Source organism: Salmo salar, chromosome 05, assembly GCF_965601325.2.
Source record: "Salmo salar chromosome 05, fSalSal1, whole genome shotgun sequence".
Lineage (NCBI taxonomy): Eukaryota > Metazoa > Chordata > Actinopteri > Salmoniformes > Salmonidae > Salmo > Salmo salar.
In genome coordinates this window covers 83408176-83435965 of record NC_138295.1, presented here as the reverse complement: position 1 = coordinate 83435965, position 27790 = coordinate 83408176, and the positions used below count along the sequence as shown (strand labels likewise).

Here is a 27790-nt window from a genome sequence, read left to right as displayed (position 1 = left end):
CATCTGTTCAGTCAGTCTGCATTTCAAGCCGTTTGTTCCTGCATAGATCTTGTTATCCTGTGTTGCCTGTTTTCCCCAGCCGGACGCTGCTTTTCTCTCCGCTCTCCCCACTTTTCAATAAATACCTTGGTTACCTTATTCCTGTCTCCTCGTCTGAGTCTGCACTTGGGTTCACCTGCTCCACCCCGCGTAACACTCTCATTATGATTGCTAAATACCTCACAATTTAAACACTTGTCTCCCACACTCTCCCCAAACCCCCCTTCCCCAAAACATGCGTAAATATTGAACTATAAATTGTGCCTTCCTGTATTATTATGCTAAAATGTTTATTCTACTGAGGCATTTACTTTGTTTGTATTCTTAAAACCTGTTATGGCTAGGGGGCAGTATTTTCACGGCTGGATGAAAAACGTGCCCGATTTAATCTGGTTACCACTCCTACCCAGTAACTAGAATATGCATATACTTATTACATATGGATAGAAAACACCCTAAAGTTTCTAAAACTGTTTGAATGGTGTCTGTGAGTATAACAGAACTCATTTGGCAGGCAAAAATCTGACAAGGTTTCAGGCAGGAAGTGGCCTGTCTGACAAGGTGTCGTTCTTCTTGTCTCTGTTTATTGAAGAGTGATGATCTTAGCTGTCCCGTGACACTTCCTACGGCTGCCATAGGGTCTCAGAAGGCGGTAAAAAGCTGAATCGTGGCTTTGCAGGCTCTGGCTGAAACAAAGTAGCGTGTTTGGGTAGTGGCTGGTTACAGTACTGTGAGACTCAGGCGCGTGCCCGCGTCGACCGAATGCTTTGTTTTCTTTCCTCTGTTTAGCTAAAAGGAGATTCCTGGTCGGAATATTATCGCTTTTTTACGAGAAAAATTGCATAAAAATTGATTTTAAACAGCGGTTGACATGCTTCGAAGTACGGTAATGGAATATTTAGATTTTTTTTGTCACGAATTGCGCCACGCGCGCGACCCTGATTTACCATTTCAGATAGTGTCTGGGACGCACGAACAAAACGCCGCTATTCGGATATAACGATGGATTATTTTGGACCAAACCAACATTTGTTATTGAAGTAGCAGTCCTGGGAGTGCATTCTGACGAAGACAACAAAAGGTAATGAAACTTTTATAATAGTAAAGCTGATATTGGTGAGTGCTAAACTTGCCGGGTGTCTAAATAGCTAGCCCGTGATGCCTGGGCTATGTACTTAGAATATTGCAAAATGTGCTTTCACCAAAAAGCTATTTTAAAATCGGACATATCGAGTGCATAGAGGAGGTCTGTATCTATAATTCTTAAAATAATTGTTATGCTTTTTGTGAACGTTTATCGTGAGTAATTTAGTAAAATGTTAGCGAATTCCCCGGAAGTTTGCGGGGGGTATGCTAGTTCTGAACGTCACATGCTAATGTAAAAAGCTGGTTTTTGATATAAATATGAACTTGATTGAACAAAACATGCATGTATTGTATAACATAATGTCCTAGGGTTGTCATCTGATGAAGATCATCAAAGGTTAGTGTTGCATTTAGCTGTCTTCTAGGTTTTTGTGACATTATATGCTAGCTTGAAAAATGGGTGTCTGATTATTTCTGGCTTGGTACTCTGCTGACATAATCTAATGTTTTGCTTTCGTTGTAAAGCCTTTTTGAAATCGGACAGTGTGGTTAGATAAAGGAGAGTCTTATCTTTAAAATGCTGTGAAATAGTCATATGTTTGAAAAATGGAAGTTTTTGTATTTTAGAGGAGTTTGTATTTCGCGCCACGCCCATCATTGGATAATGGAGCAGGTGTTCCGCTAGCGGAACGTCTAGATGTAAGAGGTTAACTGTTATTATTTCTTATCGTTGTATTGTCGAAAAGGAACCTTCAAGTAAGCATTTCATTTGACGATATATACCATGTGTATCACGTCTATACGACTAATTATACTTGAAACTACAGTGGAAAAGAGACACTGTAATTGAATCATATGATGAATGTATGCTTGTACCATGTGAAACAAACTGTATTTTCAAGGATGCAATGAATTTACAAGACCTCTTTTGTTGTAGGTCTTAAGCAATGCCCGTCTGTTCTTGGAAAACCTTTTAAAGTAAGTACAGTACGTTATGAGAAGCTTTCCGTAAGACAAGAGGGGGGAAAGGAGAGTGTAGTCTTATGGCTGTCATTTGACGGTTGGAAGTAAAGGCCTCGTTTTCAGAGAATGGAATGTAACGTCAGCCCCTTCACTGCTAAGACCGTATGCTGTCCTGTACGCTAATGCAAGCGCAATGCCTCCTGACTGTCCACAGATGCCCAGCACAGTAACAGCCTATAGGGAGCAGCCAGGCATTGCTTACTAAAGGCATACTGTGGTAAAGACGTGCAAGGAGGGTACATTGTCATGTATTACTGTAAAGTAAGATAGGAGGTTCTGTGCCTGATTCACTCAAACATGCTGCATCACTTACACTCGCAGCATTGTGAAAACTGAAAGGCTGAAATGTTTCAAGTTAAGTTTTAATGTCACACGAACAAGTACAGTGAAATGTCTTTCTTGAAAGCTCTAATCCCAACAATGCAGTAATCAATAACAATGTAATACTAAAAATAACAAGGTAGAACAAAACACACGAGATATAAAATAAGAATGTGGTTTGATTCAGCTGAGCTCTGAGTGTCTAACCACAGTGTTCTGTTGTTCTAGGTATGGTATTCTAGTGGACCCAATACAAGTGGTTTCTCTATTCATAAAGGACCCCTACAACATGCCTGCAGCGTGCCTTGTTATCGGTACGTGGACTTTCCCTAGGGTCCTTCTGGATATTCCCCCTCACTTTCCCTACACACAACATCACTCTCCCAACACACTATCACTATCATTCCCCAGACCCTACACACTTGATCACTCCCCCTTACACACTATCACTCACCCTACACACTAGATCTGTATGCAGGTCATTACAGGCTATTCTGCTGCAGCCGTCTCCTGAGGACCATCCCCCTGGCCTATTTTATGGACCTACAGTACTGAGAGAAGGACTATGGGACAAGGGCCTCCCTATACAGTACAGTACTGAGAGAAGGACTATGAGACACCCTATACAGTACAGTACTGAGAGAAGGACTATGAGACACCCTATACAGTACAGTACTGAGAGAAGGACTATGGGACAAGGGCCTCCCTATACAGTACAGTACTGAGAGAAGGACTATGGGACAAGGGCCTCCCTATACAGTACAGTACTGAGAGAAGGACTATGAGACACCCTATACAGTACAGTACTGAGAGAAGGACTATGGGACAAGGGCCTCCCTATACAGTACAGTACTGAGAGAAGGACTATGAGACACCCTATACAGTACAGTACTGAGAGAAGGACTATGAGACACCCTATACAGTACAGTACTGAGAGAAGGACTATGGGACAAGGGCCTCCCTATACAGTACAGTACTGAGAGAAGGACTATGAGACACCCTATACAGTACAGTACTGAGAGAAGGACTATGGGACAAGGGCCTCCCTATACAGTACAGTACTGAGAGAAGGACTATGAGACACCCTATACAGTACAGTACTGAGAGAAGGACTATGAGACACCCTATACATTACAGTACTGAGAGAAGGACTATGGGACAAGGGCCTCCCTATACAGTACAGTACTGAGAGAAGGACTATGAGACACCCTATACAGTACAGTACTGAGAGAAGGACTATGAGACACCCTATACATTACAGTACTGAGAGAAGGACTATGGGACAAGGGCCTCCCTATACAGTACAGTACTGAGAGAAGGACTATGAGACACCCTATACAGTACAGTACTGAGAGAAGGACTATGGGACAAGGGCCTCCCTATACAGTACAGTACTGAGAGAAGGACTATGGGACAAGGGCCTCCCTATACAGTACAGTACTGAGAGAAGGACTATGGGACAAGGGCCTCCCTATACAGTACAGTACTGAGAGAAGGACTATGAGACACCCTATACATTACAGTACTGAGAGAAGGACTATGGGACAAGGGCCTCCCTATACAGTACAGTACTGAGAGAAGGACTATGGGACAAGGGACTCCCTATACAGTACAGTACTGAGAGAAGGACTATGGGACAAGGGCCTCCCTATACAGTACAGTACTGAGAGAAGGACTATGAGACACCCTATACAGTACAGTACTGAGAGAAGGACTATGAGACACCCTATACAGTACAGTACTGAGAGAAGGACTATGGGACAAGGGCCTCCCTATACAGTACAGTACTGAGAGAAGGACTATGAGACAAGGGACTCCCTATACAGTACAGTACTGAGAGAAGGACTATGGGACAAGGGCCTCCCTATACAGTACAGTACTGAGAGAGGGACTATGAGACAAGGGACTCCCTATACAGTACAGTACTGAGAGAAGGACTATGGGACAAGGGCCTCCCTATACAGTACAGTACTGAGAGAAGGACTATGGGACAAGGGCCTCTCTATACAGTACAGTACTGAGAGAAGGACTATGGGACAAGGGCCTCCCTATACAGTACAGTACTGAGAGAAGGACTATGGGACAAGGGCCTCCCTATACAGTACAGTACTGAGAGAAGGACTATGGGACAAGGGCCTCCCTATACAGTACAGTACTGAGAGAAGGACTATGGGACAAGGGCCTCCCTATACAGTACAGTACTGAGAGAAGGACTATGAGACAAGGGCCTCCCTATACAGTACAGTACTGAGAGAAGGACTATGGGACAAGGGCCTCCCTATACAGTACAGTACTGAGAGAAGGACTATGGGACAAGGGCCTCCCTATACAGTACAGTACTGAGAGAAGGACTATGGGACAAGGGCCTCCCTATACAGTACAGTACTGAGAGAAGGACTATGGGACACCCTATACAGTACAGTACTGAGAGAAGGACTATGGGACAAGGGCCTCCCTATACAGTACAGTACTGAGAGAAGGACTATGAGACAAGGGCCTCCCTATACAGTACAGTACTGAGAGAAGGACTATGGGACACCCTATACAGTACAGTACTGAGAGAAGGACTATGGGACAAGGGCCTCCCTATACAGTACAGTACTGAGAGAAGGACTATGGGACACCCTATACATTACAGTACTGGGGCATAGCAGACAATGATGCCCTCAGAAGGCACTGGTTTTATATGCATTGCAGCATATTTATTTTATTAACACTTGTAGTCATTGACGCGTGATCCAGTGTCTGTTTTATTGGCTGTAGTATCAGTTAAGCTCAAGCACTTGTTCTGATTGTGAGCCAGGCACAGATAGTGCCAAGGCATTAGAGACAGACACCTACTGTATTTTATTCTCTGTTTTATTGAAGGTTGGTTTCCACAGAAGTTGCCAAGGCGTTAGAGGCAGAAGGCTATTGTATTTTATTCTGTTTTATTGAGGTTTGGTTTCCATAAAAGTCCACCTCAACCTATTCCATCAGGCCTTTGACATTTTGAATACTGTAGGCCTTTAGAATTGATTCTATGATGTATTCTTCAAAACACAGCAGAAAAACATTATTCCAAAGACCAGGTCACATGATATGGTATGGAGCGAGAGGCAGCCCTGCAGCTAGTTAGATAATCCCATGATTCAAAATAGTTCAGCCTTTCATTTCTTTCTGTGTGTGCTTTCATGCATGTTCGTGTGTGCATGCTCATGCATACGCATGTGTGTTTGTGTCCGTTCTCATGCGTGTGTGTTTGTGTTTGCTTAAGTGTGTGTTTCCTCTCTACTGCAGAGCTCCCCTGCCAGTCCTGCAGTAGGACAGTAACAGTGCAGTAGTAGCAGGTGGTCTATGCAACACATAGGCTGTGTTTGTGCTGCCTCATTTGTCCCAGAAGCTGATGCTGTGACAGCAGGTTTATCTTAACAGGCCAGTGGTGGACCCCCCCCCCCCCCCCCCCCCCTCAGTACTGTAGGAGGAAACAACATAAGGTCTTATTTTATCATCGTATCATCTCCCTTGTATATGTTAACTCGCCATGCTTGTCGTGTGTTTGTTTGGTAACATTTATTTGATCACCACATCATTTGTCTCGTCTTTCCTTCCAGTGTCCAACGTGTTTATTGTGGCAGCTTTGTACACAGAGCGAAGGCTCTCAGTGGTGAGTTTCATTCTGATGTACTTACCATTGTTGCTATTATTGTTATAAAAAAAGTTTTTCCTGCGCTGCAGACGGCTATATCAGTCCGCTAATACAGAACTATTAAAGGGCCAGTGCACTACTTTTGTGATTTTTATTTAATGATTTAAAGTATATAAATATATTGTGATTTTTCAGGGGGTGCTGCAGCCCCCTCACACCCTTGCTTCCCGCGGCTATGCCTTAACGTGCAGTTCTTCTGTCCCTCCAGGGCTGCTTCAGTGAACGTGTTGGGCTGCTGGTTCATTCCATTAACCTATCAGTCACACTGTGCTTCCCGGTGGCTATCGTACTAATGGTGAAGTCCATGACTCCAGGTACTGCTGTATGTGTTCTCATCAGCCTACAGATGTAGGATCTTAATTTGATCGCCCTGTTGCAGGAAAACCTTCCGTTTTGCATCATCATGACGATGTGGCCGGTGACACGTTGCTTCTTGAAAGTCCAATATCTTGAAAACTTGACTGCTGACATGGAAAACATTTTGGGACTGTATCAACTGTGGATGAATGAAAAAAAATACAAAGGAGAGTTTCTGAGTGGAGTTTTTCTTTAATTATAATCCACATAATCATTTACATTTCCTGTTGCTGCAGTATGTTTTTCCCTGCAGTAGCAAACTGGCTCAAATTAAGATCCTACATCTGTATAGCAAATCCTGCTTTTCAGAAAAAAACAAAACTGTGTCTGAATCTAGTGTGTCTCTGTGTCTTCACTATTAGTTTAGTTAGTGTGTCTCTGTGTGTCTTCACTATTAGTTTAGTTAGTGTGTGTCTTCACTATTAGTTTAGTTAGTGTGTCTCTGTGTGTCTTCACTATTAGTTTAGTTAGTGTGTCTCTGTGTCTTCACTATTAGTTTAGTTAGTGTGTCTCTGTGTGTCTTCACTATTAGTTTAGTTAGTGTGTGTCTTCACTATTAGTTTAGTTAGTGTGTCTCTGTGTCTTCACTATTAGTTTAGTTAGTGTGTCTCTGTGTCTTCACTATTAGTTTAGTTAGTGTGTGTCTTCACTATTAGTTTAGTTAGTGTGTCTCTGTGTCTTCACTATTAGTTTAGTTAGTGTGTCGTGCTTCACTATTAGTTTAGTTAGTGTGTCTCTGTGTCTTCACTATTAGTTTAGTTAGTGTGTCTCTGTGTCTTCACTATTAGTTTAGTTAGTGTGTCTCTGTGTCTTCACTATTAGTTTAGTTAGTGTGTCTCTGTGTCTTCACTATTAGTTTAGTTAGTGTGTCTCTGTGTGTCTTCACTATTAGTTTAGTTAGTGTGTGTCTTCACTATTAGTTTAGTTAGTGTGTCTCTGTGTGTCTTCACTATTAGTTTAGTTAGTGTGTCTCTGTGTCTTCACTATTAGTTTAGTTAGTGTGTCTCTGTGTCTTCACTATTAGTTTAGTTAGTGTGTGTCTTCACTATTAGTTTAGTTAGTGTGTCTCTGTGTCTTCACTATTAGTTTAGTTAGTGTGTCTCTGTGTCTTCACTATTAGTTTAGTTAGTGTGTCTCTGTGTGTCTTCACTATTAGTTTAGTTAGTGTGTCTCTGTGTGTCTTCACTATTAGTTTAGTTAGTGTGTGTCTTCACTATTAGTTTAGTTAGTGTGTCTCTGTGTGTCTTCACTATTAGTTTAGTTAGTGTGTCTCTGTGTCTTCACTATTAGTTTAGTTAGTGTGTCTCTGTGTGTCTTCACTATTAGTTTAGTTAGTGTGTGTCTTCACTATTAGTTTAGTTAGTGTGTGTGCTTCACTATTAGTTTAGTTAGTGTGTCTCTGTGTGTCTTCACTATTAGTTTAGTTAGTGTGTCTCTGTGTCTTCACTATTAGTTTAGTTAGTGTGTCTCTGTGTCTTCACTATTAGTTTAGTTAGTGTGTCTCTGTGTCTTCACTATTAGTTTAGTTAGTGTGTCTCTGTGTCTTCACTATTAGTTTAGTTAGTGTGTCTCTGTGTCTTCACTATTAGTTTAGTTAGTGTGTGTCTTCACTATTAGTTTAGTTAGTGTGTCTCTGTGTGTCTTCACTATTAGTTTAGTTAGTGTGTGTCTTCACTATTAGTTTAGTTAGTGTGTCTCTGTGTGTCTTCACTATTAGTTTAGTTAGTGTGTCTCTGTGTCTTCACTATTAGTTTAGTTAGTGTGTCTCTGTGTGTCTTCACTATTAGTTTAGTTAGTGTGTGTCTTCACTATTAGTTTAGTTAGTGTGTCTCTGTGTGTCTTCACTATTAGTTTAGTTAGTGTGTCTCTGTGTCTTCACTATTAGTTTAGTTAGTGTGTCTCTGTGTCTTCACTATTAGTTTAGTTAGTGTGTCTCTGTGTGTCTTCACTATTAGTTTAGTTAGTGTGTCTCTGTGTGTCTTCACTATTAGTTTAGTTAGTGTGTCTCTGTGTGTCTTCACTATTAGTTTAGTTAGTGTGTCTCTGTGTCTTCACTATTAGTTTAGTTAGTGTGTCTCTGTGTCTTCACTATTAGTTTAGTTAGTGTGTCTCTGTGTGTCTTCACTATTAGTTTAGTTAGTGTGTCTCTGTGTGTCTTCACTATTAGTTTAGTTAGTGTGTCTCTGTGTCTTCACTATTAGTTTAGTTAGTGTGTCTCTGTGTGTCTTCACTATTAGTTTAGTTAGTGTGTCTCTGTGTGTCTTCACTATTAGTTTAGTTAGTGTGTCTCTGTGTCTTCACTATTAGTTTAGTTAGTGTGTCTCTGTGTCTTCACTATTAGTTTAGTTAGTGTGTGTCTTCACTATTAGTTTAGTTAGTGTGTCTCTGTGTGTCTTCACTATTAGTTTAGTTAGTGTGTCTCTGTGTCTTCACTATTAGTTTAGTTAGTGTGTCTCTGTGTGTCTTCACTATTAGTTTAGTTAGTGTGTCTCTGTGTGTCTTCACTATTAGTTTAGTTAGTGTGTCTCTGTGTCTTCACTATTAGTTTAGTTAGTGTGTGTCTTCACTATTAGTTTAGTTAGTGTGTCTCTGTGTGTCTTCACTATTAGTTTAGTTAGTGTGTGTCTTCACTATTAGTTTAGTTAGTGTGTCTCTGTGTGTCTTCACTATTAGTTTAGTTAGTGTGTCTCTGTGTCTTCACTATTAGTTTAGTTAGTGTGTCTCTGTGTGTCTTCACTATTAGTTTAGTTAGTGTGTCTCTGTGTCTTCACTATTAGTTTAGTTAGTGTGTCTCTGTGTCTTCACTATTAGTTTAGTTAGTGTGTCTCTGTGTGTCTTCACTATTAGTTTAGTTAGTGTGTCTCTGTGTGTCTTCACTATTAGTTTAGTTAGTGTGTCTCTGTGTCTTCACTATTAGTTTAGTTAGTGTGTCTCTGTGTCTTCACTATTAGTTTAGTTAGTGTGTCTCTGTGTGTCTTCACTATTAGTTTAGTTAGTGTGTCTCTGTGTGTCTTCACTATTAGTTTAGTTAGTGTGTGTCTTCACTATTAGTTTAGTTAGTGTGTCTCTGTGTCTTCACTATTAGTTTAGTTAGTGTGTGTCTTCACTATTAGTTTAGTTAGTGTGTCTCTGTGTGTCTTCACTATTAGTTTAGTTAGTGTGTCTCTGTGTCTTCACTATTAGTTTAGTTAGTGTGTGTCTTCACTATTAGTTTAGTTAGTGTGTCCGGTCTTCACTATTAGTTTAGTTAGTGTGTCTCTGTGTCTTCACTATTAGTTTAGTTAGTGTGTGTCTTCACTATTAGTTTAGTTAGTGTGTGTCTTCACTATTAGTTTAGTTAGTGTGTCTCTGTGTCTTCACTATTAGTTTAGTTAGTGTGTCTCTGTGTGTCTTCACTATTAGTTTAGTTAGTGTGTCTCTGTGTGTCTTCACTATTAGTTTAGTTAGTGTGTCTCTGTGTCTTCACTATTAGTTTAGTTAGTGTGTGTCTTCACTATTAGTTTAGTTAGTGTGTCTCTGTGTGTCTTCACTACTAGTTTAGTTAGTGTGTCTCTGTGTCTTCACTATTAGTTTAGTTAGTGTGTCTCTGTGTCTTCACTATTAGTTTAGTTAGTGTGTGTCTTCACTATTAGTTTAGTTAGTGTGTCTCTGTGTCTTCACTATTAGTTTAGTTAGTGTGTGTCTTCACTATTAGTTTAGTTAGTGTGTGTCTTCACTATTAGTTTAGTTAGTGTGTGTCTTCACTATTAGTTTAGTTAGTGTGTGTCTTCACTATTAGTTTAGTTAGTGTGTCTCTGTGTGTCTTCACTATTAGTTTAGTTAGTGTGTCTGTGTGTCTTCACTACTAGTTTAATTAGTGTGTCTCTGTGTCTTCACTATTAGTTTAGTTAGTGTGTCTCTGTGTCTTCACTATTAGTTTAGTTAGTGTGTCTCTGTGTGTCTTCACTATTAGTTTAGTTAGTGTGTGTCTTCACTATTAGTTTAGTTAGTGTGTCTCTGTGTGTCTTCACTATTTGTTTAGTTAGTGTGTGTCTTCACTATTAGTTTAGTTAGTGTGTCTCTGTGTGTCTTCACTATTAGTTTAGTTAGTGTGTCTCTGTGTCTTCACTATTAGTTTAGTTAGTGTGTCTCTGTGTGTCTTCACTATTAATTTAGTTAGTGTGTCTCTGTGTGTCCTCACTATTAGTTTAGTTAGTGTGTCTCTGTGTGTCTTCACTACTAGTTTAATTAGTGTGTCTCTGTGTCTTCACTATTAGTTTAGTTAGTGTGTGTCTTCACTATTAGTTTAGTTAGTGTGTCTCTGTGTGTCTTCACTATTAGTTTAGTTAGTGTGTCTCTGTGTGTCTTCACTATTAGTTTAGTTAGTGTGTCTCTGTGTGTCTTCACTATTAGTTTAGTTAGTGTGTCTCTGTGTGTCTTCACTATTAGTTTAGTTAGTGTGTCTTCACTATTAGTTTAGTTAGTGTGTCTTCACTATTAGTTTAGTTAGTGTGTCTCTTCACTATTAGTTTAGTTAGTGTGTCTCTGTGTCTTCACTATTAGTTTAGTTAGTGTGTCTTCACTATTAGTTTAGTTAGTGTGTCTTCACTATTAGTTTAGTTAGTGTGTCTCTGTGTCTTCACTATTAGTTTAGTTAGTGTGTGTCTTCACTATTAGTTTAGTTAGTGTGTCTCTGTGTGTCTTCACTATTAGTTTAGTTAGTGTGTGTCTTCACTATTAGTTTAGTTAGTGTGTCTCTGTGTCTTCACTATTAGTTTAGTTAGTGTGTCTCTGTGTGTCTTCACTATTAGTTTAGTTAGTGTGTCTCTGTGTGTCTTCACTATTAGTTTAGTTAGTGTGTCTCTGTGTGTCTTCACTATTAGTTTAGTTAGTGTGTCTCTGTGTCTTCACTATTAGTTTAGTTAGTGTGTCTCTGTGTGTCTTCACTATTAGTTTAGTTAGTGTGTCTCTGTGTCTTCACTATTAGTTTAGTTAGTGTGTCTCTGTGTCTTCACTATTAGTTTAGTTAGTGTGTGTCTTCACTATTAGTTTAGTTAGTGTGTCTCTGTGTGTCTTCACTATTAGTTTAGTTAGTGTGTGTCTTCACTATTAGTTTAGTTAGTGTGTCTCTGTGTCTTCACTATTAGTTTAGTTAGTGTGTTCTGTGTCTTCACTATTAGTTTAGTTAGTGTGTGTCTTCACTATTAGTTTAGTTAGTGTGTCTTCACTATTAGTTTAGTTAGTGTGTCTCTGTGTGTCTTCACTATTAGTTTAGTTAGTGTGTCTCTGTGTGTCTTCACTATTAGTTTAGTTAGTGTGTCTCTGTGTCTTCACTATTAGTTTAGTTAGTGTGTCTCTGTGTGTCTTCACTATTAGTTTAGTTAGTGTGTGTCTTCACTATTAGTTTAGTTAGTGTGTCTCTGTGTGTCTTCACTATTAGTTTAGTTAGTGTGTCTCTGTGTCTTCACTATTAGTTTAGTTAGTGTGTCTCTGTGTGTCTTCACTATTAGTTTAGTTAGTGTGTCTCTGTGTGTCTTCACTATTAGTTTAGTTAGTGTGTCTCTGTGTCTTCACTATTAGTTTAGTTAGTGTGTCTCTGTGTGTCTTCACTATTAGTTTAGTTAGTGTGTCTCTGTGTGTCTTCACTATTAGTTTAGTTAGTGTGTCTCTGTGTCTTCACTATTAGTTTAGTTAGTGTGTCTTCACTATTAGTTTAGTTAGTGTGTCTCTGTGTGTCTTCACTATTAGTTTAGTTAGTGTGTGTCTTCACTATTAGTTTAGTTAGTGTGTCTCTGTGTGTCTTCACTATTAGTTTAGTTAGTGTGTGTCTGTGTCTTCACTATTAGTTTAGTTAGTGTGTCTCTGTGTGTCTTCACTATTAGTTTAGTTAGTGTGTCTCTGTGTCTTCACTATTAGTTTAGTTAGTGTGTCTCTGTGTGTCTTCACTATTAGTTTAGTTAGTGTGTCTCTGTGTCTTCACTATTAGTTTAGTTAGTGTGTCTCTGTGTGTCTTCACTATTAGTTTAGTTAGTGTGTCTCGTGTGTCTTCACTATTAGTTTAGTTAGTGTGTCTCTGTGTGTCTTCACTATTAGTTTAGTTAGTGTGTCTCTGTGTGTCTTCACTATTAGTTTAGTTAGTGTGTCTCTGTGTGTCTTCACTATTAGTTTAGTTAGTGTGTCTCTGTGTCTTCACTATTAGTTTAGTTAGTGTGTCTCTGTGTGTCTTCACTATTAGTTTAGTTAGTGTGTCTCTGTGTGTCTTCACTATTAGTTTAGTTAGTGTGTCTCTGTGTGTCTTCACTATTAGTTTAGTTAGTGTGTCTCTGTGTGTCTTCACTATTAGTTTAGTTAGTGTGTCTCTGTGTGTCTTCACTATTAGTTTAGTTAGTGTGTCTCTGTGTGTCTTCACTATTAGTTTAGTTAGTGTGTCTCTGTGTCTTCACTATTAGTTTAGTTAGTGTGTCTCTGTGTGTCTTCACTATTAGTTTAGTTAGTGTGTCTCTGTGTCTTCACTATTAGTTTAGTTAGTGTGTCTCTGTGTGTCTTCACTATTAGTTTAGTTAGTGTGTCTCTGTGTGTCTTCACTATTAGTTTAGTTAGTGTGTCTCTGTGTCTTCACTATTAGTTTAGTTAGTGTGTGTCTTCACTATTAGTTTAGTTAGTGTGTCTCTGTGTGTCTTCACTATTAGTTTAGTTAGTGTGTCTCTGTGTCTTCACTATTAGTTTAGTTAGTGTGTCTCTGTGTGTCTTCACCACATTAGTATTGTTAGTGTGTAGACATAGTATTGGATGATTTAAGTGTGCAATTGTATCTGAATGAAATGACTTTAGTGTGGTATTCTATGATCTACCCCTGTTAGAGTTTATATTAATGGAATCAGTTGCATTACAGAAGTTACAGTAGTGTAGTATTCTATTATCTAGTTGGGCATTAATGTGTAGTTAATGTAGTATTATATTATCCAGTTGGTCATTAATGTGTAGTTAATGTAGTATTCTATTATCTAGTTGGGCATTAATGTGTAGTTAATGTAGTATTATATTATCCAGTTGGTCATTAATGTGTAGTTAATGTAGTATTATATTATCCAGTTGGTCATTAATGTGTAGTTAATGTAGTATTATATTATCCAGTTGGTCATTAATGTGTAGTTAATGTAGTATTATATTATCCAGTTGGTCATTAATGTGTAGTTAATGTAGTATTATATTATCCAGGTTGTCATTAATGTGTAGTTAATGTAGTATTTTATTATCCAGTTGGTCATTAATGTGTAGTTAATGTAGTATTCTATTATCTAGTTGGGCATTAATGTGTAGTTAATGTAGTATAATATTATCCAGTTGGTCATTAATGTGTAGTTAATGTAGTATTATATTATCCAGGTTGTCATTAATGTGTAGTTAATGTAGTATTTTATTATCCAGTTGGTCATTAATGTGTAGTTAATGTAGTATTTTATTATCCAGTTGGTCATTAATGTGTAGTTAATGTAGTATTATATTATCCAGGTTGTCATTAATGTGTAGTTAATGTAGTATTTTATTATCCAGTTGGTCATTAATGTGTAGTTAATGTAGTATTTTATTATCCAGTTGGTCATTAATGTGTAGTTAATGTAGTATTATATTATCCAGTTGGTCATTAATGTGTAGTTAATGTAGTATTTTATTATCCAGTTGGTCATTAATGTGTAGTTAATGTAGTATTATATTATCCAGTTGGTCATTAATGTGTAGTTAATGTAGTATTATATTATCCAGTTGGTCATTAATGTGTAGTTAATGTAGTATTTTATTATCCAGTTGGTCATTAATGTGTAGTTAATGTAGTATTATATTATCCAGTTGGTCATTAATGTGTAGTTAATCTAGTGTTATATTATCCAGTTGGTCATTAATGTGTAGTTAATGTAGTATTTTATTATCCAGTTGGTCATTAATGTGTAGTTAATGTAGTATTATATTATCCAGTTGGTCATTAATGTGTAGTTAATGTAGTATTATATTATCCAGTTGGTTATTAATGTGTAGTTAATGCAGTATTATATTATCCAAGTATGTGATTTTATATTGATGGAATCAGTTGGCCATTAATGTGTAGTTAATGTAGTATTATATTATCCAAGTGTGTGATTTTATCTGATTGGAATCAGTTGGGCAGTGTTTGATCAGTCCCAGTTGGCTCACAGGGAGAGGAAGTAAGGAGTGAGGTGGATATGAGGCCAAAAGAGGAGTGGCTGAGAGACAGGTCAATGTCAGGTCAGCTCTGCCTGTCTTCATCAAGCTGGTTGCTAGCCAGCATGGCATCTGGTGACATACAACAGCTAACTGAGCCTCTCATGGCTACACATGTCTCAGAACTTAGGAAACTGACCACAACCACAAGATGATATTAACTGTCTGTGATGTTGTTCTTTACCCACAGTTTCATATTTACAAATGTAGGATCTTAGTTTGTTCACCCCTTTGCTGGAGAATTTTCCTACAATAAAGGAAATGTATAACTTGTGTATTTCTGAAGTTTGTCATTTCCACTTTGACATTTCAGACTTGATTTTCCCTTATGAAAAATTGATCAACCCCTACACAAATGTCCACATAATAATAATAATTTTCCTACTGTAGCAAACTGGCTTAAATTAAGATCCTACATCTGTACACGCATAAAGACAAAGGTGAAGCTACAGTCATGAGTTTTTAGTAATCATTCCTCTTAGAGGAGAATAGGAAGGTCTTGTGTCTTAGTGTCTTTAAGATCTTCATTTTACCTCTCACAAATCAGATAATCTTTCCCTGGACGTTGACTGCGTAGCTACAGTATCCTTCCTTACCTAAAAGTCTTTCTTTCTCCTCATCTGCCATCTCCACGGGAGCGGACAAAGATATACCATCTGTCTCTTGTACCTCATGCAGAGCTACTGTTTATACATCAAGGTCAGGGGAGAGGGCCACGGATGCTCCTCTTGGCGAGAGAGACAGTCTCTGTCTTTCTCTCTGTGCCCATGCCATCTACTAGGTAACCAGCACGGCCCATTTCCATGCAGCATATGGCCGCTGTTGATAAAGCAGTACTAGTCTGTTAGAATGACCTGGGGGCCTTGCCAGGTTTCCCTGGACCTCGGACGGTAGCGCTGGTAGTTGGTTGAACGTGAGTGGACTTTGTGTTCCCAGTCGTTCATCTTGTGTGATAGACAAGGAGAGGATGGTGAGTGTTGTAACTCTTGACATATATGGATAGCCCTAGATAAGGACAGTAAGAGCCAGGTGGGCAGCATTCCTCAGCTTCTTGTTGTGGCCTGTTTGTTAGCTACACATCAAAGCCAACGTCTTCGCTAACTGGGAATAAGAGGGTTTCATTATTTTCTGTTCTACAGTGTGATATGCATGTTGAATACCTCAAGTTGACTGTACCATATTATAAACTGTGTGGTTCGAGCCCTGAATTCTGATTGGCTGACAGCTGTGGTATATCAGACCGTATACCACAGGTATGACACAACATTTATTTTTACTGCTCTAATTATGTTGGTAACCAGTTTATAATAGCAACGCACCTCGGGGGTTTGTGATATATGGCCAATATACCACGGCTAAAGGCTGTATCCAGGCACTCCACCTTGTGTTGTGCCTAAGAACAGCCCTTAGCCGTGGTATATTGGTTCATATACCACACCACCTCGGGCCTTATTGCTTAAATATACTACATAACGCACTGTGCTACTACACATCAAGATCATTTACAACCACCCACACCCACGTCATTAACTCCATTTAATGGATCATGTGTATTGTACTGTTGTGCATACAACAATATGATTTGACTGTGAATTCTAATGGGAAATATTGCATAAATATTGCTCATATTTAACATTGCACATTGTCCTTGTTCTCAGTGGGTGGAGCGTCTGCTCTGGGAGTGTACACCGTCCTCTTCCTGAAGCTCTACTCCTACAAGGATGTGAACAAGTGGTGTAGAGAGATGAGCCATGCTAAAGCCCGTAGCCTGGCCCGCTCCCTCTCATGTAAGTCCTCAGTCTCCACAGTCCTCTATGCCCCATGCTAAAGCCCGTAGCCTGGCCCGCTCCCTCTCATGTAAGTCCTCAGTCTCCACAGTCCTCTATGCCCCATGCTAAAGCCCGTAGCCTGGCCCGCTCCCTCTCATGTAAGTCCTCAGTCTCCACAGTCCTCTATGCCCCATGCTAAAGCCCGTAGCCTGGCCCGCTCCCTCTCATGTAAGTCCTCAGTCTCCACAGTCCTCTATGCCCCCTACCAGCAACTGGCCAACAACAACACTGCTACTACTTTAATTACTTCAGATGTACAGCTTTTGCTATCGATACTGCTCACGCTTTCTGGGCTTCAGTGCTTCGGATTTTACTGATACGTCTGTTCTTGAAGTTTGTGCGGTGTGAGGGAGATTTTTCAAATACTTTATATTTGATTGAGTCTGCCTGGAGTGCCAGATGGGCGGAGTATGTACTTTTGGGACAATTCCTTTTTATCCACTGCGCCAGGCAATGAAGTATTTGAAAAATAACTAATATTGTTATAAAAGGTTTGATTTCAACCCTCCCTCTAAGCTCTTCTGTGACGACTCCCAGAGTTGCTTTGTCTAGAGAGTTTGTGTCACCTGGGTTCTACGTTGACCTTTGACTCCCAGGGTTGCTTTGCCTAGAGAGTTTGTGTCACCTGGGTTCTACGTTGACCTTTGACTCCCAGGGGTGCTTTGTCTAGAGAGTTTGTGTCACCTGGGTTCTACGCTGACCGTTGACTAGTAATAAAGGGCTTAATGAGATTTCTGACTCGCCTCCACGGAAATGGCAACTGTGACCTAATTTTTCATAGGCGGCGATGCTGCGTGTTTGTATATGTACCCTTAATGGAAACCGTTTTCCTGTTGGTGAAAATGTTACCCTCTACACATAAACATTAACATACACACACACACACACAATACTACAATCCACATCGCTCCTTAACTGCTGCACTGCCACCTGCTGGTTGACTGTACACAAGGAGCTGTTCTCTAAGTAGAGGGATTGTGACTGTGAGAATCATACATGTTTAATTGCTGACTTAACATGGCTAGTACTCTCCTGTACAGGTTCCTCTATACCACGGTCTAAGGGAAGTGGAGTGGACTATCAGGTCTCCTATCCTGGAAATCTCACCCTCAGAGGTCAGTAGAGTTGGACATTCCATCCCAGGTAGACCAAGACCTGGGTTCAAATACAATTTCAGGTATTTCAATAACGTTTCAAAACAAGTATTCAGATAACTTTTATTTGAAAAAACAAGTAGTTGAATATTTGAATATATTTGGAGATACTCAAATACACTCCCATGCATTTAACCCATGTATTTGAAAATAGTATTTGAAATAAGTATTAGAAAATACTTTAAAATACAGTTTGGTCAACTATTTGGTTTTACAAATAACCATTAAAATATTTGTTTTAAGTACTTGTTTTCGGCTATGTTTGAAAATACTCAAATACACAGAAGCTATTTAAATAACAAATAGTCAAATGCATGTATTTGAACCCAGGTCCTGCTGTAGACCCCACTCTTATCACTGCTGCCTCAACCTATCCTGCTGTAGCAGACCCCACTCTTATCACTGCTGCCTCAACCTATCCTGCTGTAGCAGACCCCACTCTTATCACTGCTGCCTCAACCTATCCTGCTGTAGCAAACCCCACTCTTATCACTGCTGCCTCAACCTATCCTGCTGTAGCAGACCCCACTCTTATCACTCCTGTCTCAACCTATCCTGCTGTAGCAGACCCCACTCTTATCACTGCTGTCTCAACCTATCCTGCTGTAGCAGACCCCACTCTCATCACTGCTGTCTCAACCTATCCTGCTGTAGCAAACCCCACTCTTATCACTGCTGTCTCAACCTATCCTGCTGTAGCAGACCCCACTCTTATCACTGCTGCCTCAACCTATCCTGCTGTAGCAGACCCCACTCTTATCACTGCTGCCTCAACCTATCCTGCTGTAGCAGACCCCACTCTTATCACTGCTGCCTCAACCTATCCTGCTGTAGCAGACCCCACTCTTATCACTGCTGTCTCAACCTATCCTGCTGTAGCAGACCCCACTCTTATCACTGCTGTCTCAACCTATCCTGCTGTAGCAGAACCACTCTTATCACTGCTGTCTCAATCTATCCTGCTGTAGCAGACCCCACTCTTATCACTGCTGCCTCAACCTATCCTGCTGTAGCAAACCCCACTCTTATCACTGCTGTCTCAACCTATCCTGCTGTAGCAGACCCCACTCTTATCACTGCTGCCTCAACCTATCCTGCTGTAGCAGACCCCACTCTTATCACTGCTGTCTCAACCTATCCTGCTGAAGCAGACCCCACTCTTATCACTGCTGCCTCAACCTATCCTGCTGTAGCAGACCCCACTCTTATCACTGCTGCCTCAACCTATCCTGCTCTAGCAGACCCCACTCTTATCACTGCTGCCTCAACCTATCCTGCTGTAGCAGACCCCACTCTTATCACTGCTGTCTCAACCTATCCTGCTGTAGCAGACCCCACTCTTATCACTGCTGTCTCAACCTATCCTGCTGTAGCAGACCCCACTCTTATCACTGCTGTCTCAACCTATCCTGCTGTAGCAGACCCCACTCTTATCACTGCTGTCTCAACCTATCCTGCTGTAGCAGACCCCACTCTTATCACTGCTGTCTCAACCTATCCTGCTGTAGCAGACCCCACTCTTATCACTGCTGTCTCAACCTATCCTGCTGTAGCAGACCCCACTCTTATCACTGCTGTCTCAACCTATCCTGCTGTAGCCTGCTACTGGAGCTATATCAGACTATAATAATACTCTCTCTCTCTTTCTCTCCTCTCGCTCTTTCTCTCGCTCTCTTTTTCCATCTTTCTTTCTTTCTTTCTTTCTTTCTTTCTTTCTCTTCTTTCTTTCTTTCTTTCTTTCTTTCTTTCTTTCTTTCTTTCTCTCTCTCTCTCTCTCTCTCTCTCTCTCTCTCCCGTCTCTCTCTTTCTAATCTCTCTTGTGTTTTTAGATTTGTATTATTTTGTTTTTGCACCAACCCTCTGCTATGAATTAAACTTCCCCCGGTCTCCACGGATTCGAATGAGCTTCCTGCTAAGGAGGCTTTTTGAGATGGTGAGTTCTGTCCCCAATCACCCTTTCTGCATTGGTTTGTTAATACGCTGCTTTATACTCTGTAAAGTAGACTGAACAGTTGATGTTATCACGGCTTTGTCCTACTGGTTATTTACCAATGTTGTGCTATGGGTATAAAAGAGGATGTACAACTTCCTGTTTAGCCCCATGTGAAGGAGCACATTATAGAAATACAGATACATCAGATCTATTGTCTTCAATACAATCTGACACAATCATCTACAGCAAACATGGATAGAACAGATAGAAGTATCTTATTTAACAATGTCAACTTCCATTGTGAATTTCTCTGAACCTCCATTAGAAGATTAGCTTGGTTTATTGGTCTACTGTGGAGATGTGCACTCTGGTCCCAAGACTTATCCAAAGCTAAAAGGCAGACAGTGTTTTTCCTGCACACACACACACACACACACACACACACACGCACGCACGCACGCACGCACGCACGCACGCACGCACGCACGACACGACACACACACACACTCAAGTATTGCTCTTTTGTTTGATTTAGAGGAGAAATGCTAAGTAAACAAATCATCTCTCTTCCCAGCTGTTCTTCACCCAGTTATTGGTGGCATTAACACAGCAGGTATGATTTCTACTGACGTTGACTTATGTATAGTGACTACATGTATTTATTGAGAATAAGCACCTCATTTTATTTCTGATTTGTGCTGTTTATTCACCTCATCTATCTCTTATTCTCCTCCAGTGGATGATACCCATTATTCAGAGTTCTATGAAGCCATTGGAGGTAAAGTAGGATTACTGGTACATTTATCATTTACATTTAAAGCATTTTTTACTATTTTTCTCTATCAATACAATCTCTCTTTCTTCATTGATCCTGATCCTGTAGGATATGGACCTCCCTATGATGATGGAGCGTCTACTCAGACTAGCCGTAAGTACACAAGAGAACACAGGGGTAATGCGGTCATGGTAACATGGTTCATAGTACCCTTGGGCCTTGAGAGATATGACATATACGTTGTAATGGGCCGTTCCGTTGTTCTGTAGTTGTTTTATGTTGTCCTGGATACAGTATTATTCTCCTGTCTTCTCTCTCCCATCAGGTGCCCAATCATCTTCTCTGGTTGATATTCTTCTACTGGTTCTTCCACTCGTCCTTGAACTTTATTGCTGAGCTCCTGCAATTTGGAGACCGAGAGTTTTACAGAGACTGGTGGTAGGTGAAATGAATCCGGTCTATTTTGTTACGTTCCATTGTTTATTGCCTGTATGTTACTAAGAGGGACAAGTGATCATTTGAGATGTACACAAGTAAAATATCAATAGCATGTACCACCGTAAAATACATCACTTCACATGACTAGGAGACTTTTCCCTTTCTTTCAGGAACTCTGAGACCATCACATACTTCTGGCAAAACTGGAATATTCCAGTACACAAGTGGTGCCTTCGGTGAGTAGATGCAATGAATTCTATACATAGTGTACTGTATGTAACACTGAGATCCTATAAATGATTCAATGGTACGGAATCAGTAGAATGGAGGTTGATACTGAGCAGAAATGTATTGAGGATGTATTGGGGATTTGGGCGGTGTTTGATGATATGCATCCTCTTGTGTTGCTCCCTCTCTCTCCCAAAGCCACTTCTACAAGCCCCTGCTGAAGAGTGGAGTCAGTAAGTGGCTCGGCCAATCAGCAGTGTTCCTGGCTTCAGCCTTCTTTCATGAGGTAAGGTGCTCTGCTCCTAGCTGGGTGAAACCAGACTGACCGCTGCGCTCAGCTTTAGTATTCCTTGTGAAGTGAAACAGAATGTTAGCTTCATCAGGCTGGTGTTTAACGAGGATTCTCTGCTGCTACTACAGCTCATATCGTCACTGTCTGACCAAAACATCCAATCGCCAAAACATCAACTTTATAAAGAGAAAAAAGAAGGAGAAAAAAAACATGTTTTCCATCAACGAATATATAATTATGACAATTTAGAAGCTATTTTGAATACATGTTCTTGGTTCATTCAGGTTAGATACCACTTTCAATAAATATAAAACAATTTAAAATGGCAAAAATGTAGTTACAAGGTTTTCATCAGACAATGACGATATACAGTATGTATACCATTTGTGAAGAAATCCTGCATTTTATCAGACTACAGTTTCATAATTGCTGAGATTGCTAGTCAGATTTTAAAGGCCACATATATAGTTATTGCATGACAGTACAGTGGTTATACTGCACAGTGGCTATACTGCACAGTGGTTATACTGCACAGTGGCTATACTGCACAGTGGTTATACTGCACAGTGGCTATACTGCACAGTGGTTATACTGCACAGTGGCTATACTGCTGGTTATACTACACAGTGGCTATACTACACAGTGGCTATACTACACAGTGGCTATACTGCACAGTGGCTATACTGCACAGTGACTATACTGCACAGTGACTATACTGCACAGTGGTTATACTGCACAGTGGCTATACTGCACAGTGGTTATACTGCACCGTGGCTATACTGCACAGTGGTTATACTACACAGTGGCTATACTACACAGTGGCTATACTGCACAGTGGCTATACTGCACAGTGACTATACTGCACAGTGACTATACTGCACAGTGACTATACTGCACAGTGGCTATACTGCACAGTGGCTATACTGCACAGTGGCTATACTACACAGTGGCTATACTGCACAGTGGCTATACTGCACAGTGGCTATACTGCACAGTGGCTATACTGCACAGTGACTATACTGCACAGTGGCTATACTGCACAGTGGTTATACTGCACAGTGGCTATACTGCACAGTGGCTATACTGCACAGTGGCTATACTACACAGTGGCTATACTGCACAGTGGTTATACTGCACAGTGGCTATACTGCACAGTGACTATACTGCACAGTGGCTATACTACACAGTGGCTATACTACACAGTGGCTATACTACACAGTGGCTATACTGCACAGTGGCTATACTGCACAGTGGCTATACTACACAGTGGCTATACTGCACAGTGGCTATACTGCACAGTGGCTATACTGCACCGTGGCTATACTACACAGTGGCTATACTGCACAGTGGCTATACTGACACAAGTGGCTATACTACACAGTGGCTATACTGCACAGTGGCTATACTGCACAGTGGCTATACTGCACCGTGGCTATAAAGTAGGGCCCTTTCTGGGGATATTTCTCCGTTGTCCAGACACACACACACACACACACACACACACACACACACACACACACACACACACACACACACACACACATGGGTGCGCTTGGCTTATATCCAGCACTCTTCATCATTGACGAAGGTCAGCGTTGGAGAGACGTTAGTGTAGCTGGGATGAGAGGAGGAGGAAAGGAGTGTAACACAAGGCCATATCAGGCTGCTGTGCTTCTGGAGGAGGAGATAAGAGCAGTGTACGGTGAGGAGCCTGTTCAGTCAGCAGGTTCACAGAGATACGGCTCCCTCCCTCTCCTCATCCTCATCCCGGACAGACAGACAAACGGGGCTGCTGCTGCTGTTTTAAATGCTGACCTTCAGAGGACAGCGAGCGGAGCAGAGGGGAGCGGAGCACCACAGCGCCCTGCGGGACACCAGTCTCCCCCTCTCCCCTGAGTAATGACAGGAGGGATCCTAGTCTCACACACACACACACTCACACATACACACACACAATCCCCTGAGTAATGCCAGGAGGGATCAGGAGACTGGGATCTGTAGATCAGAGGGTCACACAGCAGGGTTCTGTCAGCTCCCCATCACTCAGAGCAATGAGGTGAGGCTTGATAGTCATCCAGCAGTCATTCCATAGGTTAGCTATCTGTCTGTTACCTCAAATACCTTTATTTCATTTATTTCCTGTACAAACTAGGTGTCATTCCATAGGTCAGCTATCTGTCTGTTACCTCAGTTCCCTGTATGTCCTTTCCTAGCTGTACGAACTAGGTGTCATTCCATAGGTTAGCTACCTGTCTGTTACCTCAGTTCCCTGTATGTCCTTTCCTAGCTGTACGAACTAGGTGTCATTCCATAGGTTAGCTATCTGTCTGTTATCTCAGTTCCCTGTATGTCCTTTCCTAGCTGTATGAACTAGGTGTCATTCCATAGGTTAGCTACCTGTCTGTTACCTCAGTTCCCTGTATGTCCTTTCCTAGCTGTACGAACTAGGTGTCATTCCATAGGTTAGCTATCTGTCTGTTACCTCAGTTCCCTGTATGTCCTTTCCTAGCTGTACGAACTAGGTGTCATTCCATAGGTTAGCTACCTGTCTGTTACCTCAGTTCCCTGTATGTCCTTTCCTAGCTGTATGAACTAGGTGTCATTCCATAGGTTAGCTACCTGTCTGTTACCTCAGTTCCCTGTATGTCCTTTCCTAGCTGTACGAACTAGGTGTCATTCCATAGGTTAGCTGTCTGGAGTGGAAACATTATTTTCCTGTTCACTGTGGATAAAGGAGATGGCTGTGTGGAAAACTGTTCTTGAAAACTAAAACTTAATTTTGCTGATGTTGTCTTCACAGTACCTGGTCAGTGTTCCACTGAAGATGTTGAGGCCATGGGCTTTTATGGGCATGATGGCTCAGGTGAGATCTTAGAACTGAGAAATTATAATCCACACGTTTATAGTCTGAAATGATTTACTGGGGGTGTTTTTGACTCATTACAATGAGTGTTGTGTTTGTTTACTCACTAAATGGAGTCCTTGGCTTACAGCTTCCGCTGGCCTGGTTTGTGGCGCGTTTTCTCCGAGGTAACTATGGCAACGCAGCCGTATGGATCTCTCTCATCATTGGCCAGCCAATCGCCGTGCTCATGTACGTCCACGACTACTATGTACTTCACTACCGAGAGGGGTCAGCGGGGGGTGGACCTGAATGACCTCCTCAGGGGAATATATACCAGACTTTTATAGGAAAGACAAATAGAGCTAGAAATGTACTGTATGGTACTTTATGAAAACACCTTAAAGGGGCAATCAGCATTTGCTACATCCATTTTTGGACTCATACATTGATATGTATCCATCGATTCTTGAAGAACATAACTTATAAATGCCTCACCAGCTTAGTTCAACTGTCGTTCCCCATCACAAACCAAAATATGACTGTTTTACTCCAATATTTGTAAACAAAGAAAATGTAAACAAACACTATATAGCCTCAAAACATGGTTAAAACTAGACTTTTTTTTATCATGGATGGTCAGTCGTTGCATCCATAGCTCTGTCCATGAATTTGAGAGTGATGACATTTCTCCAGCCCCATCCCTCAGCTTTTTACTGGACCAGGGGTGGGGAGGCCACTTTGTTATCGTTTCAACTGCTGATTGCCACTTTAAAGATAACACACTTCTTATAGAAAATCAATTTAGTTAGTGAATATTACAATATGCCTTATTGAAACATGTCTGACAAGTGCAATTTTCAAATAGTGCCAGTTTCTCCAAAAATGTGCACAACCAGTACATGTGTGTTTGTAAGATGTGTTTTTATGCCACTCAAGCCTCAATATTTTGTCATCTTGTTTTACTTGTGTACGTATAGATACGAAAATGGCAGCTGTTGATTCTTGACTTTATTCCGTTAATTAGGTCAATATTATGTTGCCAACAGAACTACATGGACAAGTAAATATATTTCTCTATTTATGTGAATGATGTCCTATTTGACTTTACGTTGTTACCACCAATCATGTATTTCTAACTTCCCTCTGCTTTATCTGCCGCTGAGACTCACGGTTTTTGCTCCACAGTTGAAACACAGGATAGAGGGGCCACCTCTTGGCGGTTACTAGGAAGTTCATATGAAATAACTTGCACACAAAAAAGCTTCCATCTTGGTGTGCTAGTCTATTACTTCTTAACGTGGCAACATTTGTCAAGTAGAATTCTATTCCGCAGCATGTGTTGATGTATTATAATCTCTGGTGCAAAGAGTGTGCAAAGCTATCATCAAGGCAAAGGGTGGCTACTTTGAAGAATCTAAAATATCAAATATATTTTGATTTGTTTAACACTTTTTGGTTACTATGATTCCATGTGTTATTTCATAGTTTTGATGTCTTTACTATTATTCTACAATGTAGAAAATAGTCAAAATAAAGAAAAACCCCTGAATGAGTAGGTGTTATAAAACTTTTGACCGGTAGTGTATGTTTATTAATTTAGTGACTGAGGGCCCTAGAGACATGTCTCTGTGAATGTAGAGGAGAGGAGACATGGGGACGCGGGAAGGGGTGACGACAACAGCTGCCTCCCACATGGCATCCTATTCCCTATATAGCTCACTTTTTGACCAGCACTATATAGGGAATAGGGTTCCATTTTTGGGACGCACACAACGTCTCTAATTATTCACATTAGTGATTACCCTGCAGCTGTCTGACTCCAAGCCTCAGCGGCTGGCTGCTAAATCATATTTGGCACCGTCGTTATCAGTTGTTTAGGGAAGTGGAGAGAGACAGGAGATTGTAATCCCTGATTGCAATGAACTGAAGTTTGGAGTCAGTTTGTGTGTCTTTTGTCTCAAGAAGGGTGGGGAGATAGCGAAAGAAAGAAAGAAAGAGAAAGAAAGAAAGAAAGAAAGAAAGAAAGAAAGAAAGAAAGAAAGAAAGAAAGAAAGAAAGAAAGAAAGAAAGAGAGCGTGCGTGCGTGTACGTCTACAGTACCTGTGTGGTGTGTGTGGTGTGTGCGGTGTGTGTGGTGTGTGCAGTGTGTGTGGTGTGTGCAGTGTGTGTGGTGTGTGCAGTGTGTGCGGTGTGTGTGGTGTGTGCAGTGTGTGTGGTGTGTGTGGTGTGTGAAATATACGCCAAATTAACATTATATACAGTAGGCCTATATTAAGACCTTGTTCTATAACTCAGTGCTATTCAGAGATGATGTCTGTGTTCAACCTTGTTCTGTTACTCAGTCTATTCAGAGATGATGGCTGTGTGTTCAACCTTGTTCTGTTACTCAGTCTATTCAGAGATGATGGCTGTGTGTTCAACCTTGTTCTGTTACTCAGTCTATTCAGAGATGATGGCTGTGTGTTCAACCTTGTTCTGTTACTCAGTCTATTCAGAGATGATGGCTGTGTGTTCAACCTTGTTCTGTTACTCAGTCTATTCAGAGATGATGGCTGTGTGTTCAACCTTGTTCTATAACTCAGTCTATTCAGAGATGATGGCTGTGTGTCAACCTTGTTCTGTTACTCAGTCTATTCAGAGATGATGGCTGTGTGTTCAACCTTGTTCTGTTACTCAGTGCTATTCAGAGATGATGGCTGTGTTCAACCTTGTTCTGTTACTCAGTCTATTCAGAGATGATGGCTGTGTGTTCAACCTTGTTCTATAACTCAGTGCTATTCAGAGATGATGGCTGTGTGTTCAACCTTGTTCTGTTACTCAGTCTATTCAGAGATGATGGCTGTGTGTTCAACCTTGTTCTATAACTCAGTGCTATTCAGAGATGATGGCTGTGTGTTCAACCTTGTTCTGTTACTCAGTCTATTCAGAGATGATGGCTGTGTGTTCAACCTTGTTCTGTTACTCAGTCTATTCAGAGATGATGGCTGTGTGTTCAACCTTGTTCTGTTACTCAGTCTATTCAGAGATGATGGCTGTGTGTTCAACCTTGTTCTGTTACTCAGTCTATTCAGAGATGATGGCTGTGTGTTCAACCTTGTTCTGTTACTCAGTCTATTCAGAGATGATGGCTGTGTGTTCAACCTTGTTCTGTTACTCAGTCTATTCAGAGATGATGGCTGTGTTCAACCTTGTTCTGTTACTCAGTCTATTCAGAGATGATGGCTGTGTGTTCAACCTTGTTCTGTTACTCAGTCTATTCAGAGATGATGGCTGTGTTCAACCTTGTTCTGTTACTCAGTCTATTCAGAGATGATGGCTGTGTTCAACCTTGTTCTGTTACTCAGTCTATTCAGAGATGATGGCTGTGTGTTCAACCTTGTTCTGTTACTCAGTCTATTCAGAGATGATGGCTGTGTGTTCAACCTTGTTCTGTTACTCAGTCTATTCAGAGATGATGGCTGTGTGTTCAACCTTGTTCTTTTACTCAGTCTATTCAGAGATGATGGCTGTGTGTTCAACCTTGTTCTGTTACTCAGTCTATTCAGAGATGATGGCTGTGTGTTCA

General features: G+C 40.7%; 1 protein-coding gene across 1 annotated transcript in view; it reads left to right on the top strand.

The window, feature by feature from the left end:
• The window catches only part of LOC106606100 (diacylglycerol O-acyltransferase 1), a 31773-nt gene extending 5977 nt beyond the window's left edge, over positions 1-25796 (top strand). Inside the window, exons 3-17 of the mRNA XM_082975755.1 lie at positions 2063-2103; positions 2698-2783; positions 6063-6115; positions 6366-6471; positions 16390-16518; positions 17601-17675; positions 19544-19647; positions 20222-20260; positions 20384-20425; positions 20531-20575; positions 20748-20860; positions 21031-21096; positions 21287-21374; positions 24181-24243; positions 24374-25796. Of these exons, the coding sequence (XP_082831881.1) occupies positions 2063-2103; positions 2698-2783; positions 6063-6115; positions 6366-6471; positions 16390-16518; positions 17601-17675; positions 19544-19647; positions 20222-20260; positions 20384-20425; positions 20531-20575; positions 20748-20860; positions 21031-21096; positions 21287-21374; positions 24181-24243; positions 24374-24538 (1215 nt within the window). The 3' untranslated portion in view covers positions 24539-25796. The remainder of the gene's footprint in view (positions 1-2062; positions 2104-2697; positions 2784-6062; positions 6116-6365; positions 6472-16389; positions 16519-17600; positions 17676-19543; positions 19648-20221; positions 20261-20383; positions 20426-20530; positions 20576-20747; positions 20861-21030; positions 21097-21286; positions 21375-24180; positions 24244-24373) is intronic.
• The last annotated feature ends 1994 nt before the right edge of the window (positions 25797-27790 follow it).